This window comes from Macaca nemestrina, chromosome X (assembly GCF_043159975.1).
Source record: "Macaca nemestrina isolate mMacNem1 chromosome X, mMacNem.hap1, whole genome shotgun sequence".
NCBI lineage: Eukaryota > Metazoa > Chordata > Mammalia > Primates > Cercopithecidae > Macaca > Macaca nemestrina.
In genome coordinates, this window is record NC_092145.1 from 31,601,847 (window position 1) to 31,623,407 (window position 21,561).

Consider the following 21,561-nt stretch of genomic DNA (forward strand, 5'->3'; position numbering starts at 1 on the left):
ATTCAGCTTACATCTTCTTTATGAAAGCCGGTTAGGTAGCATATTAAGGACAGTATTTATTTACACCTACCAAATCTATAACCAGTTGAACTCTTAAGTAGATGCACTATGACAACAAACAATGTACCATTTTATGTGTATGCAATTACAAATGTTTCCCTTATCTATCAAATAGTTTCAATGCTTTCTAGGACTTAATGCAGCCAGACTGCCTGAGCTGGAATACCAACTCCATTATTTACTAGCCATATAACCTTGTCTTAGGCAGCCGTATCCAACCTTCCTGGCACCAGCGGCCAGTTTCATGGAATGTAACTTTTTCCATAGACTGTGGGGGTGGGGTGGGAGGTGGGGTTCAGGATGAAACTGTTGCACCTCAGATCATCAAGCATTTTCATAAGGAATGCTCAACCTAGATCCTTTGCACGTGCAGTTCACTTTAGGATTTGCACTCCTATGAGAATCTAATGCCAAAGCTGATCTGACAGTAGGCAGAGCTCAGGTGATTAATGCTTGCTCACTAGGCTACCACTCACCTCCTGCTGTGCAGCCCAGTGCCTAACAGGCCAAGTTCTGGTACCCCTGGTCTAAGGTATTTAAATTTCTTTGTACCTCATTCTCACCTCCTTCTGATTTGTTAAAAAAAAAAAAAAAAAAAAATTGGTGGGGGAATAACAGCATCATCAACTCGTCATGAAGCTTAATGAGTTATTACACATAAACTACTTAAAACAGCACCCAGTTGTTTTAGCTATCATTTTATACGTTCAGTTCTGAATCACTGATAGAAGACAATTCTAATATGATATACAAACTAGCCCAAATGAACAACGTGCTAGTGTTACACTGACATGAACCTCTTAAAGAGTACAATGCAAATCTTGTTAACACTTTCTTTGATGAGTTTTCAATATGGATTCAATTAGTAAATTCTTTTTCAAATGTTGGTTTTACCTCCATGCCATGAGCCCCTTATTTAAGACAGGTTCCTCTCTTACTCTCTCTCTCTCATTCTCTACCTCAGCATATCCTGCCTGTTTCCTTCCTGGCACTTATTACAAGTTTATTATTTTGTTTTCCCCAATGGATCTATGAAGGAGAGATCTCTTAACACATGCCTAGCACACAGAAGGCACTCAAATGTACCCTGTAGAAACAATGGAAACATTTGTAAATGTGTTTAACCTATACCAGATGAAAATTAAAGCAATAATGGTTACAGATTCCTATTTTAAAGTAATAACCCAATTAGGGATTTGGTTTCATTGTAAATACATATGATTTATTAAAAATATAAACTGATGGCATTCTCTATAAATTATTCCCCAAACACATGAAAAGATGTGATAATAGATATAATTTGCAAACCATTTATAGTCACCCTCCCCCTCTGAGTACAAGAGAAAACATACAACATACTGTAGGTTTATTTTTATTCAAAAAGTTACTGTCTCAAGACATAAATACAAATCAGAAAACAGTACAATTAGGACAATAGAATGTGGAGGACAACAGGTTAGAGTAATATATAAAACATTTTTAGCTGGTTGAAAACAAAGCTGTAAGAACTGCTTTCACAAAGAAGTACTCCTTTCAAGAGTGAGAAAAAAAATCAACTTAGGTTTAAAATCATATATACAGTCCTCTCAGCAGTTCTAGTTAATGCAGTGGTGTGTAAAACAACATAGGCAATACTTTTGCACATAACAATATTTGTTGATGGAAAATCTGTTAGACAAGTCTGGATTCATTTGTTATTAACCATGACTTAATAAAATAATTGTATCATGATCTTTTTAGCTAACCTATGGTTTTTGGCTACCACAGCCCAATGCTTGATTTCTGACTAAAAACTGAAAGCCTTTTGGTATTCACCCATCTGAAGATATTCTTGTATTGCAAGCATATTAAGGCATGGAATGATTAAAATAATATACCTCAAGAACTGAGAGACGACTGACAAAAGATAGATACACATGTAATATAAGTTAATATTTTGTTTTAAACGATGTCTAGCTGCCTAAGCCTCGCAAAATGAGTTGATGTCAAAATGGCAAGTAGCCACTTTCTGTTTTAAACTAATTTATTTGTGAAAGGACATAAAATGAAGTTTAAAGCTTAGCTTTCAAAGAATATTATGGGTTATGAATTCTATTATCCCATCTAATTTACATACAGCGGAAATGTACTGTAACCTGTTAGAAGTATCTTTAACCTGAAGACTGCTTGCAAAGACAGATAGATAAAACAATATAAAATACAAATTTAAAAATCATTTTAAAGCATGAACACTCATGCTTTTCTATTTTTAAACATTGTTAAACTTTCAATATATTTCTGAAACCTCATAATTTTAAGTTGGAATTTAAAAGTAAGAAAAAACTAAACAAACTGCGCAATTATAAAATCAGCACCAATTTATATATATATATAATTTTATTTAAAATTTAGATCCCTATTCCCACACTCTAATAAGCTGTATAATTTTTGTTTAGAATTTTTCTGCAAACATACTACAATAAGCTTCTTTTATTTGGAGACAAAATACAGTGGCACTACTGGAAGGAATATCACAACATTACATTTTTATCTTAAAGGACAAGCAAACTTTCAGGGTTGATAATGGGATAAGCATGTTTGAGACTGGTTACCTTCTGGCAGTTCACTGCATCTGGATATTTCTGAAAAGTATAGAGAAGCTCTTGGATTTTAAAAATATCTTAAAATACTTTTAGATGAAAAAATTGTAAAAGTTCTGCTTATAAGTTTACTTTTCTCCACAATTACAATATTTAAAACAAAGTTTTGTTGATTGATGTTTTAAGCATTTAAATTTAGAATGCTAAAAACAATTCTATCCTACACTTTCTTCAGGGTAGGGGAATAAATACATCCTTAACATTGTTTTCTGGATGTAAACAAAAATCCAGCAGAGGTCATCATTATTTAGTACAACCAGTAAATAAATGTAAGAGAATTCGTATCTGTACCAAATGCCTCTTCAGATTGTTATTTTGTTTTTTTTCTTTTTTTAAAAAAAAGCATGAAATAATTGATTCAAAAGCCAACTAACAGCGCATAAATAAAATATTTACTTTCTAAGAAAAACTGTAGCTTATCATCAAATTGTTTACTTGTCCTTTACTTTTATTCAGGCAAACAAAACTGCCCCTCAATGCACTTGATCTTGGTAAGCATAAGCATGTCATATTCTCCTTAGAGAAAAATCTGTACAGAATTTCACTGTATCTACCACACTTTAAAATTTCCTCTTCCACTTAGAAAATGACTTCACCACAGATTTAATTGTGTACTGGTATTAAAACATTGACACTCCAAGAACCTAATGAGAGAGAGAGGGGGGAGAAAATCTCGTTAAAAGTCATTCATTTATTTAAATATATCTGTAAACATTACATTAATGCTTTATTATGTTAAATAACATGCTAATAAAACCACTTTGAAAACTTCCTCTCTCTTCAGATGTATAATTCTAAAATTAAATCGACCATGATATACAATGAAATAACATCAGGACTAATCAAGATGCTACTTACCTCACAAATATAATTAAAGTAGGAACCTTGGATTAATTATGTTTATATATACCCCTGATGTCTAGATAATGCCCTAAACATAGGCACTCAACATAGGTATTTGTTGAATGAATAAATGATTGTGCTTCTTCACATATATTTCTGGCACAGGTTCCTTGGAAAGAGGTTAAGAAAGTCTTGCAAACTTGGCTATTTGTGCTGGAAGTGGATACAGTTTTTCAAAAAGGCATTTGAAAATGCAGACCAAAAACAATCTAAGAACAATTCAAGTATGTAGAAAGCAGGAAGCTTTCTTTAGAAAATATGGCCAAAGTGAATAGAACAGAACTACACATTTTAAGAAATCAAAAAGGTAAGGTAAAATCAGGGCAAAATGACTTATATTGATGCTTTCTATATACTCCAGCTGAGAAAGGAATGTTAGGTAAAATCTAATAATTACTTGTCTAAAAGTAAAAGCAGATGATGAATGGAGCAACTCTCCCTTGCTCATTAAACAAGAATAGCATGTGACTGTTAGTATATATACTAAAAGTTAGGTTGTTCAATTAAAATTCTAGCACTTATGCCCATTAAGTAATATTTTAGAATACTATAATGAGCTAGTAAGAACTGATATCAAAGCCAGATGTAATGAGCTGAAATATTACAAAGAGCTCTTACTTACAAGTTAAATCTCTCATAAGTTCTATGAACAAAAGTCATAGAACTCATGTATAACCATAAGCTGAAGAAACTGTGTATTTTCAGACCCAGAAACAAGTATCTGATTGCAGCCTCTTTATAATGAATTATCAAGTAGTGTTTGGAATCCCAAGTAATGAAAACAAAGAGGACTCGTGCACCCAGTTTCTTACCTGTCCATTCACAATAACTACCACACTACTAATCCCTTGTCCTCTCCCCTTCCCGCATGCTTCAGGGTTCTCCTTTTTTGGTTAAAGACAAGAGTTTGGGTGGTTAGAATGTTTCCACCAAAGAGACCTAGATAATGTTTAAAGGCCAATTCTTGCCATAACAGTCTATGAATCTCGGTAGGGAAAGGTCTGATGATGAATGAAAGTATAAAATCTTAATTAGCAATTTAGTATAGAGTATGGGATGAAGATGAACTCAAGTTCTTTACAAACAGAGTGCCTGACTAGAAAGCACCCAAACCCCTGAGATTCTGTTTGTTTTGTACAGACTAGGTTATAACTAGATTCTCTTACTAGAACATTAAATTAGTTCCATTACATGGAGCCCTTCTTTACCAATTTTATACTATAAATAATTCTAATAAGAGAATCTCAACACAGGGGAATGAGAGTAGTGACACTCTTTTCTGTGCCAAAACAAACTCTGCCTATTTCTGATGTTAACATTAATAAATACTTTAACATATTTTTAGAAGTACAAATATCAAACTTCAGTATATTTTGGCAATTCTGGCAGAAAACGACTGTTATCAAAATGTTATAAACCAATTTTGTGTCCAAATATAAAACCAGCTATACCATAAATCTAGAATTTTATGTATATGCAACACAAAATGATAGGTTCAGAGTGTTTATATTACCACTTCTTAGAACTGGACATTAAAGAATTTAAATCCCAATTTTGCTACTGTTTTGATGACCCCGTTATTACGGGCTTCAGTAAGAACAGATGTGGGGTATTGTATAAAGGCAAACAGAACTTTACATTTAAAATTTTCCATTATTCCATTTCTTAAGTTATGGTTGAGACAGTATAGAGTATAGTTTAGTGTATATTTTAAAAATAAACTATTAACTTTTAAAAAAAAATTACATTGTCAAAGCCTTCTAAAGAAACCTAAGCCTTTAAAGATTATTGAGCATTCAGTTATGTGACTGCTGCCATCATGTGGTAATGCTATAAAACTACAGTTATAAGTACAAGTGCTCATTTTCCTAATTTTAGTAGCAGAAGCAGCTAAACTATTATCAAATTAAGAATAAATAAAAGCCTCTCAGCTGTAACATTCAATGTACACGAGAACGCTATAAAATCACCATAAATAAAAAATGACTATTAGGACCCTACTTTTCTCTAAATGTTAAATGTCAAAAATAGATACACAGTTAATACTGCTGTTTCATTATTTTAGTAATCTGAAGAACACCTGTTTGCAAATCTAGTATGTAACTAAGAAAACAAATGTTAAAAGTTCTCCTGACATTAGACAAATACATTAAAAAATGGTGATCCTAACTGCCCATATTAATTTTGATCATAGTTAACCATTTCAATTTCTTAATTACTTCTGTTGGTGTTTCATCCAAATGGGGATTACGACAGTAGAGACAGCAGGAGATTATTAAATCAAAAGGAACTGGCATCAAATTACTACTTGGACACTTCCTAACTGTATAACTGAGCAAAGCCACTAAACCACTTCTTCAGTCTCAGCTTACTACAGCATGAAAGTGGAAATTCCCATTACCTTTCTCACAAGGTAATGGGAATGCTGAGAAGATCAAAATAAATCATACCTAGCATAGTGTCTGTCACCCAAGCTCTCAGCTACTACCTTCCATACTTTTCATTTCAAAGTGATAGTCAAGGTGCACTAGAATATGAATTCCTTAAGGACAGGGAGAGTGTCTTATTCACTTCAGCACCAACTTCTGATGTAATAAATTGTTGAATAAATGCATTTCATCACACCTGCTTGAAAATATTCCTTTACCCCTCATCATAATCACTACTTTCATGTTTAACAAACTAAGATGATACATACTGTTAGATTAATTATCAAGAAAACCATAAACTTCAGACTTATGAGTGGGATAGGTCACTTAGGTACTATAAAGTCTTGCTACTCAAAGTATGGTTTGCAGACCTGAAGCACCGACAGCATGTTAGCAATGCAGAATCTTTTTTTTTTTTATTTATTTTTTTTAAATTTATTTATTATTATTATACTTTAAGTTGTAGGGTACATGTGCATAACGTGCAGGTTTGTTACATATGTATACTTGTGCCATGTTGGTGTGCTGCACCCATCAACTCGTCATTTACATCAGGTATAACTCCCAATGCAATCCCTCCCCCCTGCCCCCTCCCCATGATAGGCCCCTGTGTGTGATGTTCCCCTTCCTGAGTCCAAGTGATCTCATTGTTCAGTTCCCACCTATGAGTGAGAACATGCGGTGTTTGGTTTTCTGTTCTTGTGATAGTTTGCTAAGAATGATGGTTTCCAGCTGCATCCACGTCCCACACATAAGACCAATCGAAGCAGATTCTACCTTTTTTTTTTTTTGTTTTTTTGAGACAGGGTCTCGGCTCTGTCACCCAGGCTGGAGTGCAGTATCGTAAACACAACTCACTGCAGCCTCAACCTCCTGGGCTCAAGCGATCCTCCCACCTCGCGCTCCTAAGTAGCTGGGACCGCAGGTACGCATCACCATGCCCAGCTGATTTTTTTTTAGTTTTTGTAAAGATGGGGCCTCACTGTGTTGCCCAAGCTGGTCTCAAGCTCTTGGGCTCAAACAATCCTCCCACCTTGGCCTCCCAAAGTGTTGGGATTACAGGCATGAGCCACTAAGCCCAGCCCCTTGGCCTTATTAATAAACATGTTAGTGTGAATTAGTTTGTCAAAATAGTTCTAAAAGCTATCTGAAAGCAGATTATGAGGTAGGAGAGGGCAAGGAGGGAATGGTAGAAATTGGACATAGAAGGGAGGCCTTAGAGGATGGTATAACCATCACTTGAGGCAGTAGCTGTGAGGAACGAGGAACATAAAATGGGTAGATACTAAAAAGGGAGATGTCAAATTTATTCATTTGACAAAACTAAATATCTACTGTGCTGGGCAGAACTAAAAATGAATAACATCATCACTGCCTCAGGGATTTCAATCTAGTGAAGGACCAGGGCATGTAATATCCTATCTCACTATGCAAGTCTGGTAATTATTACAATAAAGTGTGTACAAGGAGTTAAGGAAGAAGAGAAAAAAAAATCTGGAAGTCAGCAAAAATTCCACAGGTAATGTCAGAATTAGTATCAAATAAAGACTTTACTAGGAGGAAAAATAAAGGGGAATTTCTGGCAGAAAAAAAGCTTATACAAAGTTATGGAGTCAGGAAAGAGCATAGTGTATCTGAGAGGAACTACAAGATTTGATATGGCTAGAGCATAGAATACATGTAAGGAAAAGGCCAAGGTTAAGGTGGCAAGGGAACCAGATCATAAAAGGCTTTGTTTGCTAGGCTGAGGAGCTAGAATTTTCTTCCTAATGGCAATGGGGGAAAAAAATCAATAAAAGAATGGTAAGTGAGAATATCACATCTGCATTTTTAGAAATATGACCCCACAAGAGGTATAAAGGAGCAGGGGAACTGCAATATCAGCTTAAAGGCTTTGCAACAGCCCATGTGAAAACTGAGGAGGACCCGAATCAAGGCACTGTCAAGAAGAATATGGCACAGGGGACTGATAAAAGAGGTATTTAAGAAAAAGAACTGACAAAGCCCAATAATAACCAATTAAGGATGGTGGGAGTGGTAACTGACTCTCATCCTAGACAGCTCAATAACCTTCTCTTCATTATCAAAGCCTTTGTTCAAGTTCTCATTATTTTTCACCATGCCTTTATATTACGCCCCTCATTCACCCTGTCCCATCCATAAATGTCAAGGAAATCTTTCTGAAACACAATTCTCATCATGACATTACCTTATTTAAAAATCCCTCAATGGGCAACCCATTGAAGAACAGTACAAACCTGGAAGAACAGTCCAAATTCCTTAATATTCAAGTCCCAGTCAGCCAGGATTCAAAAGTACTTTTCTAATCTGTCACCACTATTGCATCACTCTCTTCCCCTCCCACTGAAATCCTGCCTGCCTGCCTCTTTTTCTCACGTCCAACTGTTTTCATCTATTCTCAGTATGCTACCCCAGGTTTTCAACCTCAAACTGAGAGAATGCCTATACTTTTGATTTTGCAATCCTGGGGTACATTTAAATTAAACCTACTGATTCATCCATAATTGAAGCTGGATCAAAGAAATCAGGCTTCAGTTCTGTTCTCTCTCGTCTGTTCTTTGATGGTGGCTAAAGGAAAAAAGGAAATAAGTTGACATTAGCTATATCTACAAACCAGATAGTAACTGAAAATATCCAAGTTAAGTGTTCACATGGCCTATGTGATTGCAAGTGTACCTGACACAGTATTTTAAAAACTCATGGAAAATGATTGGCCGGGCCCGGTGGCTCATGCCTGTAATCCCAGCACTTTGGGAGGCCAAGGCGGGCGGATCATGAGGTCAGGAGATCGAGACCATCCTGGCTAACACGGTGAAACCCTGTCTCTACTAAAAATACAAAAAATTGGGCGCCTGTAGTCCCAGCTACTCAGGAGGCTGAGGCAGGAGAACAGCATGAACCCAGGAGGTGTAGCTTGCAGTGAGCTGAGATCGCGCCACCGCACTCCAGTCTGGGTGACAGAGTGAGACTACGTCTCAAAATAAAAAAATAAAATAAAAAATAAAATAAAAAATAAAAAACTCATGGAAAAATTATCCTGAGAGACAAAAACCGGAAAACTCATTTTTCATTTTACTTTAAAAATCATTCTCTCAAATCCGTTTTCCTTTTGAGGCACCTTTATACCATTCTAAAAATTTAATTATTTCTTTAAGAAGAATACACAATATACTAAAAAGAATCATAAGACTTGACTTAGAAGTATCAACTTTACTGTCTGCTAGTTTTGCCTCTTTGGAGAGAGTAAGTTTCAATATTCTCAATCATCTCAACTTACTTCACAAAGTTGAATGAGATATGTAGCAAAATGAAATATGTAAAACCATTTTGTGTATGATCAACCCTAATCACATATTTAATTATTAATAAAGAATACACTCCTTCCTGTATTTAACTTCCTTCAAGTTTAAATAATTTTACTTCATTATCTGATATTGAATTTGTCTCAACAAGTAGTATTAATACATTGTTTTGATAATGGTATACTTTTATACTCATGTTTAATGCATAATTAAATAACAATTGACTTTCATAGTCAAATTAGTATTAATCAAAATATACCCTTTAAACCTATATATTCCTAAATTAATCTCAGAAGCAAACAGACAATTTTTATCATCTTAATCTAGGATCTATCACCTTCACCAACCTTACTCTCTTCTAAATCCCTTCCCATATATCTAAAACCCCTGGCAACTATTTTATTTAATATTTTTGCAAAACTTATTTCTCTTGGTAAGTATTTCTCTACTCTAATAAATATCCAACATAATTTTCAAAAGATCTAAATTGAAAATCTTACAGAAATCATGAAGTTTCTTACCAAATCTATATCCATGGTGTCAAAATCCATTCCCTCATTAAGATCCTCAATCCTCCCTTCTGAGGACATCATAACATCTTCAACAATTGGCTCTTCATCATCTTCCATTAGGCTTGTGCCACGCCGACTAGAGAAATATAAAACAAAGTCAAGATCTGAACTCACGTCATGACTATTAATATATAGGCAGCAGTATGTGGCTCTCTATATTCAAGTATAATGGAAAATGATGGAATTAAAGGTCAGGGAGAATGATTAGGCATTATGTCATCAATGATGTCAAAACCCAATGTTCACTTGTCTAAAAATGCTAAGGAGTTATGTTTATTCTACATTACTTCAGTACATTTAGCTTTATAGTTCTGATATGCCATATACAAGATTCAATGAGAATTTCCCACATGGGAACATACAAGATACCTCAAATCCTTTTTGAAAGTAGGCAGGGTACAAATTAATAAACAAACATAAAACAGAGACCAAAGAAATGACATTTTCAGAATACACATATTTTCATCAATATATAATGCTACTTTTACCCATCACTCCCTCATTCATTCAGTACCTAATGTGTACCAGGCATGTGCACACTCACTCACACAATGCCCACTATGTGACAGGCTTCTACTGTGTCCTATGGATGTTTAAAAAAAAAAAAAAAAAAAAAAAAGATGAATAAGACTAAGACATGATTCCTGCCCTCAAGGAGCTTACAGTCTACTATGGCAAACAGAGATAAACAATTAATTATGACAAAATGTGATAAAAATTACAAGAAAACTATGCATCAAATGTTCTAAGGACATACTAAAATAAGGGATTAATTCTGCCTCAGGAAGAAATGAGGAACACTCATGCTGAAACTTAGATTCGTGTGCCCTATGAAACTCAAACTAAGACATATATAGAAATTTAAAATGAAAAACTAAGACCAAGAGTTATATATGTTATTACATAATTATGGGGAATACATTAAGTTCACAAAGTAGCCCAGATCAGCATAAAGTAGCCAACATAATTGTGAGACTGAGTAGGACTTGTTTTTCCCCAGTTTGGCCAACATTACCTTCTTTTCTCATCCAAAGACACCCCCATAGTCAAGAAAGTTGCCAAAACCCCAGCAATTATTTACCGAATGCTTACAATTTACACAATACTATGCTGGTTCTTAAAAGATATAAAGATAACAAGGTATGATGTCTGATCCATGTTACCTGGACAAATATGTTTATAATGGTCCTTATTTCCTAACAATTCTAGGTAGAAAGACAATTTTACTGTATTTTGTGGAGGCAACCGTGAAGGGAATATACGTGCTGTATGAACCATGTGACAGAAAATCAGAAAGCTGTTCTGCATTTTGTTTGAAATACAAGGAAGATACATGTGATACGAGCTATGAAAAATAAGATAATTTGGAAGTATTTTTATTTATAGGGCAGATACCATTATAGAAAAATCATTGTAAGATGAAAATGCTTTAGAGTCCCACGCAATAGATGACTTATGGTACAATCACCAAAGAATCTTCTGGTAATAGTTATTTAACTGAGATAATTTCTTGTAGTTGCCAGTGGGGAGGGAGGGGGAGGCGGGGGGCGGTTAACTATAATTGGGAATTAAAATGGTACTCAGTATCTTAGGAACTGGTATAATGTTTTATGGGGAGAGATACAGACCAAATGATTGCATGGCAGAATTCTGGAATATATGGACTGGTGACAAGTTGGAAGCCAAGAAATTAGTTGTAGGATCCAGCATAAAATAAGAACTTATAATAACTAAAGTGAATTTATGCAGGCCACCACTCATAGTAAATGATCATTTTGTAAGAAAAACAGGTAAAATTCTTAACATCTAAAAACCAACAAAACAGAACAAAATATGAATTAAAAAAAGAAGAGGGTAACAACTACTATCAGTAAAACATATAGCACATTATAAATACAATGCTTTCAAACTCAAAAACTTAATCATAATCATCACACTTTTCCCTGTATACTAATCAAGACATTTAAAAAAATTATCTAAAGACTGCTTGTCTGCCATTTATTTTAGAGCCAAAGCTAATGAAGATTTTATAAAGATTTATAAAGTTATCATACATAATCCAGTAAAAGCAAAGTATTTAAAAGATAAACTTCAATTTTTTTTAGCATTGAACATTTATTCAATTCAATGAACATTTACTTAGCACCTTTTATGTGTCAAGCACTGACAGGCAATGAATGTGGTCCCTGCCCTTGAGGAGCTCACAGTCTAGACAAACGGGACAAACTCATAAACAAATATTTACAGTACAACGTGGCAAGTGCTATAAGAAATATGGATATACATAGTGTTATGGAAGCATAGATGACCAAAGCTTCAGTTAAAGTGACACCTGAGCTTGTTCTTTTATGATGATTTTACCAGCTGCCAGGGAATACGAAATCATACTAAAATGTGGCAGGGGCCATGGGCCATATTTTGAAACATCTTGCATGCCATGAGCTAAGGAAGTTTGGAGTTTATCCAGCAGGCAATGGGGAGTCACAGAAAGGTTTTAAGTAAGAGTTACATGGTAAGATTTTTATTCTAGAATAGTAATTCTTGATGGTAGTGTGAATGATGGAGTGGGGGGTGAAGGGAGAGGTTTGGTGAGAAGATAAATGGGAGATTTGAGGGAAGAAAACCAGTTAGAAAGCTAATATAATAGTTCAGGTGAGAGATGAGGGCCTGAACTAGGTTGGGAAAATCAATTAGGATGTAACAGAACTGTATTTTTAATGCTGTGTACCAAAATAAACAAGGATTGATATTTAAACTTTTCCAACAGATCAACCTAAGATTGGTCCTTTGGCTAACTGGGTAGTATTTTAATTAAAATATTTTGTTTTTCTGTTGGAAAGACCAATTTTTAGTTCCTTGATTATTTCAGCTCAAGTTACTCTAGAGAGTTTGCTGAAATTTTTAGATAAGGCACACATTAAAATGTTAAAATGAATTAGTGAACTTCCTAGACTCAGACAATAAGGCACTCTCACTTACATGGCATGCTGAAGATTAGTTCGCAGTTTAACATAGCTCATTGCTGCTCTCTCCTGCTGTTGCCTTGCTTCCTCTTGTTGTCTTTGAGCTAACATCCATGTTACCTGCGTGCTTCAAGGAGAATTTTATTCTTCTTTTAACTTAACTTTTTCTATGTAATTAATAAAGTTATAGTACAGAAAATGATCAAATGTACTTACTTATAATCAAGAGGTGTTTGATGATGTTCAGTCTGCATTGGATAAACACTCATGAAGCTATCCTCAGGCCGTAATCTTTTGGGCTCTCTCATAATAGTGGAGGTGAGTTGTGGTGTCTGCATCATAACAGGGGTGTGCAGTGTTTGTTCTCTGCTTAACCACATACTATCACTACTACTACTTTCTTCAGCTGGAAAAGAAAATTAACGACGAGGTTTAGTCACTAATTTTGACTATTCAGGTGTCTAATACAACCTGTTCAGGTCAATAAACATCTGTTGCTTTCCACATGCAAGTCATAGGAATAGGGGGACACAAACCTATGTAAGGGGCAGTCCCTGACCTGGCCTTAGAGTCTAGTTGTAGACACAGAACAACTAGGCAATTAAAATACAATGTGGCAAATGCAAGGAGAGAGGGAAGCATAAGGGGAATGGGGGCAGTGAAAGGGGTCAGAGCCAACTATCCAGAAGCAACTTCTAACTAGAGTAGGTATCAGCTGGGCTAGGAAGGCTTTTTATTCTAGGCAGGGAGAAGAACATAAAGCAAGAACTAAGGCAATTCTCGGCTCACCGCAACCTCCACCTCCTGGGTTCAAGCAATTCCCCTGCCTCAGCCTCCCAAGTAGCTGAGATTACAGGAATGTGTTACCATGTCTGGCTAATTTTTGTATTTTTAGTACAGACAGGGTTTCACCATGTTGGCCAGGCTGGTCTTGAATTCCTGGCCTCAAGTGATCTGCCTGCCTTGGCCTCCTAAAGTGCTGGGATTACAAGTGTGAGACATTGCACCCAGTCGACTGAACCCTATTAATCTGCTGATATTTGACCTACAAAAAGGGCAATTTCGTATGGTTCAAAACTAACAGTTTGCTACTCCTGGGGCACAAAGATTGAAAGAGTAGTAAAAGACAAGGCTAGATAAAGAAGCAGGAATCAAATTGTGGAAAATCTTGTGAGCTCTGCTAATGTAACAAGGAACTGCTGTTAAGGTTTTAAGGCAGGGAAGTAATTTGGTGAGTTACATGTTTTAGTCAATGTGGTGGCAGTGTGGGGAGTAAACTTAAAAACAGAATACTGGTGAACAAACAGACCAGTTAGGAGGCTAATTGTGTGGCCTAGGTGAGTGAGACATGGTAACAGGGATGGAAGTAATAGGAGACTGGTTCCCAATCTATTGGATGCAGACCACTGAGCAGGTAGTAAGAGCAACTGCAAGGGGGCCACAAATCTATATGAATATTAAGCACTGGACTAAAAAGAAAAAAGGTTTCACACCTGCAAAAGCTACTTTTTTCAAATGTCTGTAAATGTTGCCATAGTCAGTCAAATTTGTGTACAATTGTTACTGAATTAATAGTAATTTTTAAAATCACTGACTTGGGAGAAAAAAATTAATAGCACTTTGTGGTTGTGAATTTAGAAGAAAACTATTTCATTAGAAGATTATACAGATGAGGCCAGGTGTAGTGGCTCACGCCTGTAATCCCAGTACTTTGGGAGGCTGAGACAGGTGGATCATAAGGTCAGGAGTTTGAGCCTGGCAAAGATGGTGAAACCCCATCTCTACTAAAAATACAAAAATTAGGCGCAGTGGCAGGCGCCTGTAATCCCAGCTACTTGGGAGGCTAAGGCAGGAGAATCACTTGATCAAGCGAGGGGGAGGTTGCGGTGAGCCAACATCACACCATTGCACTCCAGCCTGAGCAACAAGAGTAAAACTCCATCAAAAACATAAAAAAGATTATGCATATTTGCAAATGTGTGTAAGGTTTTAAGGGATAAGAGTGGAAAGAAAATGCATGAATAGCTAATACTCTAATAATAGATTAAACATAAACTCCACATTTTGCAATATAATTATATCAGCCTTTAAGTTCTACTGCATTCAGGCTCCAATATTGTCTTCAAAACTGCATTGACTTGGCAAACTTATCAGTATTCAAACTTCCTTAACTTATTAACGCCTCAATTTCTATGGTTCTCCCCAAAAACCTGAATGAGAGCATTGACTCTTCCTGTAAAAACTGAAGTATCTGGTTTAATAATCTATTTGTAAAATGTAATATAAATACCAATTCATATCTGTTTCCATGAGGTCTTAAAAAAAAAAAGAGAGAGATATTTCTGTAATATGAATACCCATTCATGTGTTTCCATGATGTCTAAAAAAGAGAGAGATTTGATGGCCCAGCACACATCTATAACTATTAACAACTAGCTCAAATGATAAAAACTTTCAAAAATTTAGTGATATGAGAAAACACCATCTTTTAATTTGATAACATTGTTTTTAAAAAACAGAAAAGTTTCTTTTAACTTATAAACCATGGGCCCTAACTACTTTAACTGGTCCAGGTTAATAAAAGAGATTTCCCTATTAACTATGATGTTGGGACTATATAACTAACCAGTGTAAAATTGTACAAGTTAGAAATATAAGGTTATGCCTTTATACTACTGGACAAAAGATACTAAAATTCATAGGACAATCAAGTTTTAAACATTAAGCACTTGATGATAAATGAAAGCTGATGAGTTATGTGGCAATTTAAAAATATGGCCCCAAAATTCTTTGACATTTCTCACATTAAGAGGTGGAGAATTATGTCCTCTCCCCTAGAATCTCTGTGATTGCTTGGCAAATAGAATATGGCAGAAATTACACTATGCCAGTTTTTGGGCCCAGGCCTTAAGAAATTGGCAGCTTCCACTTCTGGTCTTTTGGGACACTTGCTCTTGGAGCCTAGTGATATGCTGACATGGAGAAGTCACAGGTAGCTGTCCTGGCAGATAGTACAGCTGAGGTCCCAAGTGACAGCCAGCATCAGATATGTAAGTGAAGATGCCTCCGTATGATTTCAGCCACCAGCCTTTGAGCCTTCCTAGCTGAGGTACCAGACACCATGGTCCTGGCTATGTCTTAAGTTTTGAGGTAGTTTGCTATTCAACAATAATAACTGGGACAAATGTTGACAGCTAAGCTAATTTGTTTAATAATTCCTAAGAAAAAAAGTCCCCAGGCCCATTTTGAACCAACTCTGGAGTGCTAGGAGTCTAAGAGTTTCAAGCACCATAATGCATTCCTACCTCTAATATGATAGCACTCTATTTCTATGAAGTTCTTCATGATTAATGGCCTCTTCATAGAAATTCAGAAGTTGCAACCTCTCTAAATCTGTTGTTCCACTTTAACTAGATGATCTGATCTCTTGGGTAATAACTAGCTCCATAATAGTGAGTCCATTTCCCTATGCATACAGTGTGGCACAGATTTTAAAAAGCAGGCACTCTAGAGTGAAACTGCATGGCTCTCCTACTAACTGTGTGACATGAGTATGTTACTTAACCTTTCTGTGCCAAGTACTGTCATCTGAAAAATGAAGATGTACCCAAAACGTTGTGAGAACTGAGTTTATGTATCTAAAATGCATACAACAGCACATTTACACATAACGAACACATTTTTAAGCTATTACTGAACACATCTCAAATAAAAAATAAGGTGAACCTTAATGACAATTCAGTTGGTAAATATGAGGGATAAATATAAAGAAAACAAATCATATCCTTACTGAGTGAAAGCTGCATGCCTTCAACCACTTTCCGTTTTCCTGTAGATGGTTTTGATTTTTTACTCCGCACAGTTGACCCCCGGCTGCTGATTCCACTAATGACTGACATGGTGTCATCATCACCACCAGCTAGCAAAGAATTTCGGTAAGACATCAGTGGAAGCCACACATCCTCTCTTCGGAGTGACATCTGAAAGGTCATGAACTTTTCCAAGTAAACATACCTTGAAAAGAAATCGAAACTGTTAGCTTCGATACAGAAATCTGCAGGTTACATTAACTCCTAGTTGTGTGAGCATGGGCATATTACTTCACTACTCAAACTCAGCCTAATGAACAATGTTGTCTCTGCCAAGATTTTCACATCAAATGAAATAATTCAGAGCATTCAGTTTAACATTTGCTGAGTACCTATTACATCCCAGGCACTATGAATAGATACAAAGATGGATATGATATGATTCCTACCTGCAAAAAAGTTTCAGCCTGGTGGAAATCATAAATCTACCCCTGGATCCAAGTATCTCAAGGCTTATATGTAATTTTGCAATCAAAATTCAACTAACGTTCATGTGACGACTATGTGCTAGGTATTTTTTTTCCTCAGGTTCCTTAACTATTCTTACAATTCTATGAGGAGAATGTTTTCCCAATTTTACAGGTGATGAAAGAAAGGATAATAAAAATTAAGAAGTAATCCCACAGTAATAAAAATGAGTAGAGGCAGCATAACCATGATTCAAGTCCAAGGCTCTGACACCAAGAGTTCAATAAGGCTAAATTATGCTTCAAATAAAGACAATTATTTGTCAATTAACTGTAAAGTGCAACTAAAATATTTGCTGTCATTGTAATGACTGATTTCTATCAATTCAGATTTACTAGTGTGAACAGCATTAAAGAGAACAGGAGACATCAGTTACGAAGCATACTGCTTTGTTAGCTGTTCAGTATGCATTTTTCTTTTTTCTTTTTTTTTTTTTTTTTGAGACATAGCCTCACTCTGTTATCGAGGCTGGAGTGCAGTGGTGCCGTTTCGGCTCACTGCAACTCCATCTCCCAGGTTCAAGCGATTCTCCTGCCTCAGCCTCCTGAGTAGCTTGGATTACAGGTGCACACCACCACGCCTAATTTTTGCACTTTTTGTAGAGACAGGGTTTCACCATGTTGGCCAGATCGCTCTCGAACTCTCTGCCTGCCATGACCTCCCAAAATGCTGGGATGACAGGTGTGAGCCACCGCACCCAACTCCCAGTATGTCTTTCTGTATTACAATACACTTCAGTCATATATAGTAGTACAGTACCCCTCCAAGTGTGGCCTGTGAACTGACTACCACTCCAAAAATTGTTAAGTCTGCAACAAGATGCAAAGCTTGAGCCAAAATATACTCACTGGCAGAGAGATTTACAATTATGTACCCACCACATACCTAAATAGGACATTACAGATAAGTAGCCTGCACTAAAGCTATCCCCATTTTGCTTCCTCCTCGTGCCCAGAGGTTACCACTATTTATCACCCCCAAGCACATTTTATATGTTCAATACATAGTTGTCCGTAAACATCATAGAACAGTTTTGTATTTTGCTCTTTGTACTCAACGAAATCTAGCCATTTTTACTATTGTATGGTATTCCATTATATATAAATCTATTGATCCATTTTCAGTTGATGGACGTTTAGGTTGTTTTGAGTTTTCCACTATTTCAAACAATCCAACAGCCATCATTCTTTTATTAGCCTCATTGTGCATGTATTCAGGAGTCTCTGTGGGGTATCTACTTATGAATGAAATTACTGGATCATGAGGTAGAGAGAATCTTAAACTTTACTAGGCATTGCCAAAAAGCTCCACAAAATGGTCTTGTACTGCCATCAACAATGTATAAAAGGCTCTGCTGCCTCACATCCTTGGCAATATTTATTTGACACTATCAGACTTCTTAATTTTTCCTAATGTGCTAGGTGAGAAATGGTATTTCATTGTTTTAATTTTTATTTAATACTGCTTATGCAATTTTAACTGAGATAAATTTATATATAATAGAACACATAAAACTAAGACCACTGTTGTATCAGTTTTACAACTGAATATAGACCTGTGTGACCCACATGCCTAACAAGATACAGAACTTGGCAGGGCATGGTGGTTCACGTCTGTAATCCCAGCACTTTGCGAGGTCAAGGCGGGCAGATCACCTGAGGTCAGGAGTTTGAGACTAGCCTGGCCAACATGGTGAAACCCTGTCTCTACTAAAAATACAAAATTAGCCAGGCATGGTGGTGCATACCTGTAATCCCAGTTACACAGGAGGCTAAGGCAGGAGAATCTCTCGAACCCGGGAGGCAGAGTTTGCAGTGGGCCGAGATGGTGCCTGAGGGACAGAGCTAAACTTCGTTTCAAAAAAAAAAAGGTACAGAACTCTAGTACCCTAGTGTTCCCATTCAAACTCTCCAATACTAGAAGTAACCATTACTGTAATTTTTATCACCATACATTAGTTTTGTCTGCTTTAGAATTTCATATAAAGTCTATAGTCTTTAAAAGCAAAATACTAGCGGGTTTTCAGACAAGATTATTTACAATATGAGGTATCCATATGCTTCTGCCCTTTTACACCTCAAAGCCATGAGGAAAGGTAGAAGATTTTTGAGAATTTAAATCCATTTTGGGAGCTCTTTTATAAGTCACCATTATAGGAGACTAAACCAGAAAAGTGCCCTGTTTGAGAATTAAAGGATGTTCCTGATGGATTGCCTTTATTATTGTTTTTCAAACGCTCCCTCCTTAGTTGGATTAAGGCACAAATGCAAATAAGAACACAAAAAGCAGCCAGGCACAGTGGTTCATGCCTATAGCCCCAGCTACTCAGATTAAGGCAGGAAAATCACTTAAGCCCAGGAGTTCAAAGCCAGTCTGGGCAACATAGTGAGTCCAGTCCCTTAAATAATACATAAAGTATTCAAATTATACCTCAAAAGCTACAACTATACTGGAGGAAAACTCACAATATTAAAATAGAGTATTTATTATGCATAAAACATAGTTATAATCCTTAAATTATAAAGTTGCTCAAGTATAAACTTTTTCGTGTATTAATGCAATCCTACAATTCTGTGTGTGAGTAGAAAGGAGAGAAACCAAGTATAACAATTGCCCTTAAGAATCCCAAAATGAAATTAAATAGGACATTTCCAGCAAATACATACACTGTTCTTTTGTCTTGTCGGAGTAGTTTAGAAGAAAATTCACTCAGAATATCAAGAAATGCCAAATTTAAAGGTGGATGGCTCTCCCCTTGCGGATTAGGCTCTTTAAAAGCAAATTCTATGCCATCTCTGCAAAGAAAAAAGAAATAATTGAAATAAACATTTGAGGGACTATAATAAAAAAGTCAATAACTTAGAAAATTTCACTCGCTACTTCCTTTGCCAAGCTTTTAATTTGAGGAACAGAAAACAAGGAGGTTGTAAAGAGTGCAGATATATTAACATTTTATGTGACTGTTACTTTCTTTAAAACAATACACACACACACACACACACACACACACATACACACACACACACCACTTAGCTTTCAGTCTGAACATGGTCTGGTATATCTACATTCTTTAATCGGTACCTTTTTCCATAGAAAATAACATAAATTCTCTCACATAATGATCAATACATTATCTGTATTTTTCAAGACATAAAGGAGACCTACTCTAACATATAGAACGTTAAAAAATAATTCACAAATATCTGTAATGAACAATTCAAGAGTAAAGTTTAAAATTAAACTCCATGTAAGGCCCATTTTAACTACATTTATGTGACGATAAATACCTCTATTCATCAAAATAACAACCCAACATTATAACTCTATCAAATATATAACTGAGTAAAAAACAATCCAGATAGAATCAAGGAGGAAACGAAGGAAGGATATTACATGAAAAAAAGACATTATTTCTGAAAATAATATATAGGTAGTCCTTAAATATTATGTACAATTACCATCTAATGGATTAACAGGCATAAAAATAAATTTCAGTTTTAGAACAAAGTGAAAGTTGTTGAGGGAGGAAGCCAGGTGTGGTGGTTCATGCCTATAATCCTAATGCTTTCGGTGGCTTAAGTGGGAGGATCTCGAGGCCAGGGGTTCAAGACCAGCCTGGTGAACATGGTGAGACCCTGTCTCTACAAAAAACAAAATAATAATAATTAAGTTGAGGGAGTATAAGCAAAACTTAAACAAGAGCAGCAAATTTTCCTCAAAGAGACAGTTAACACTTTTATAACTAAATGAGCAAGAGGATGAAGGAGAGTCCAAGACTCCAAAAGCAAGGTTCTTTAACCCACAGGTAACAGATAAAGGGTTTTAATACACAAATGTTGGTTATGTTAAAGGTCTAAAATGTATCCATACTTTAAAAGTGCAATTGATCACTAAATTACATGCCCCGTATAAAATAAAATGACTTCCAATTTTGATAAGGGGAACAAAATATGCAGATGGAAAGAAGGCTGTGGATCAAAAAATGGGAAAAGGTCACTACAAAATAAGAGTGCAGAACCAAAGAAAAAACTTGAGACAAAGGAATCAAACCTCAAAGATTTCTCTATCTGACAATGAGATCATGACAAAAGTTGATAAAAGATGTGTAATGCTTGATGAATTTATGCTGCTTTGATTCACATAATTTATAGACTTTGTATGGTTTAAATTTAAACAAAGGTTTATAAACGGAGTTTTAATCCTAACTCATTTTGCTGTTGTTTTTGAGACAGACTCGCGCTCTGTCACCCAGGCTGGAGTGTAGTGGCGCAATTTCGGCTCACTGCAACCTCTGCCTCCAAGATTTGAGCCATTCTCACACCCGAGTAGCTGGGA

General features: G+C 35.9%; 1 protein-coding gene across 10 annotated transcripts in view; it reads right to left on the reverse strand.

Annotated features, from left to right (window-relative positions):
- Positions 1-1,416: 1,416 nt before the first annotated feature.
- LOC105468436 (STAG2 cohesin complex component) overlaps positions 1,417-21,561 on the reverse strand; it is a 140,581-nt gene continuing 120,436 nt past the window's right edge. For 7 of the 10 annotated variants that reach the window (XM_011718592.2, XM_011718599.3, XM_011718596.3 and 4 more), the window contains 7 exons: positions 19,893-20,021; positions 16,680-16,903; positions 13,106-13,295; positions 12,906-13,016; positions 9,876-10,002; positions 8,543-8,620; positions 1,417-3,343 (listed from right to left, as the gene is read on the reverse strand). In XM_011718592.2, coding sequence (XP_011716894.1) covers positions 3,320-3,343; positions 8,543-8,620; positions 9,876-10,002; positions 12,906-13,016; positions 13,106-13,295; positions 16,680-16,903; positions 19,893-20,021 — 883 coding nt within the window. In that variant the 3' untranslated portion in view covers positions 1,417-3,319. The remainder of the gene's footprint in view (positions 3,344-8,542; positions 8,621-9,875; positions 10,003-12,905; positions 13,017-13,105; positions 13,296-16,679; positions 16,904-19,892; positions 20,022-21,561) is intronic. The other 3 variants (XM_011718600.3, XM_071089055.1, XM_071089054.1) reach the window with 1 other exon arrangement.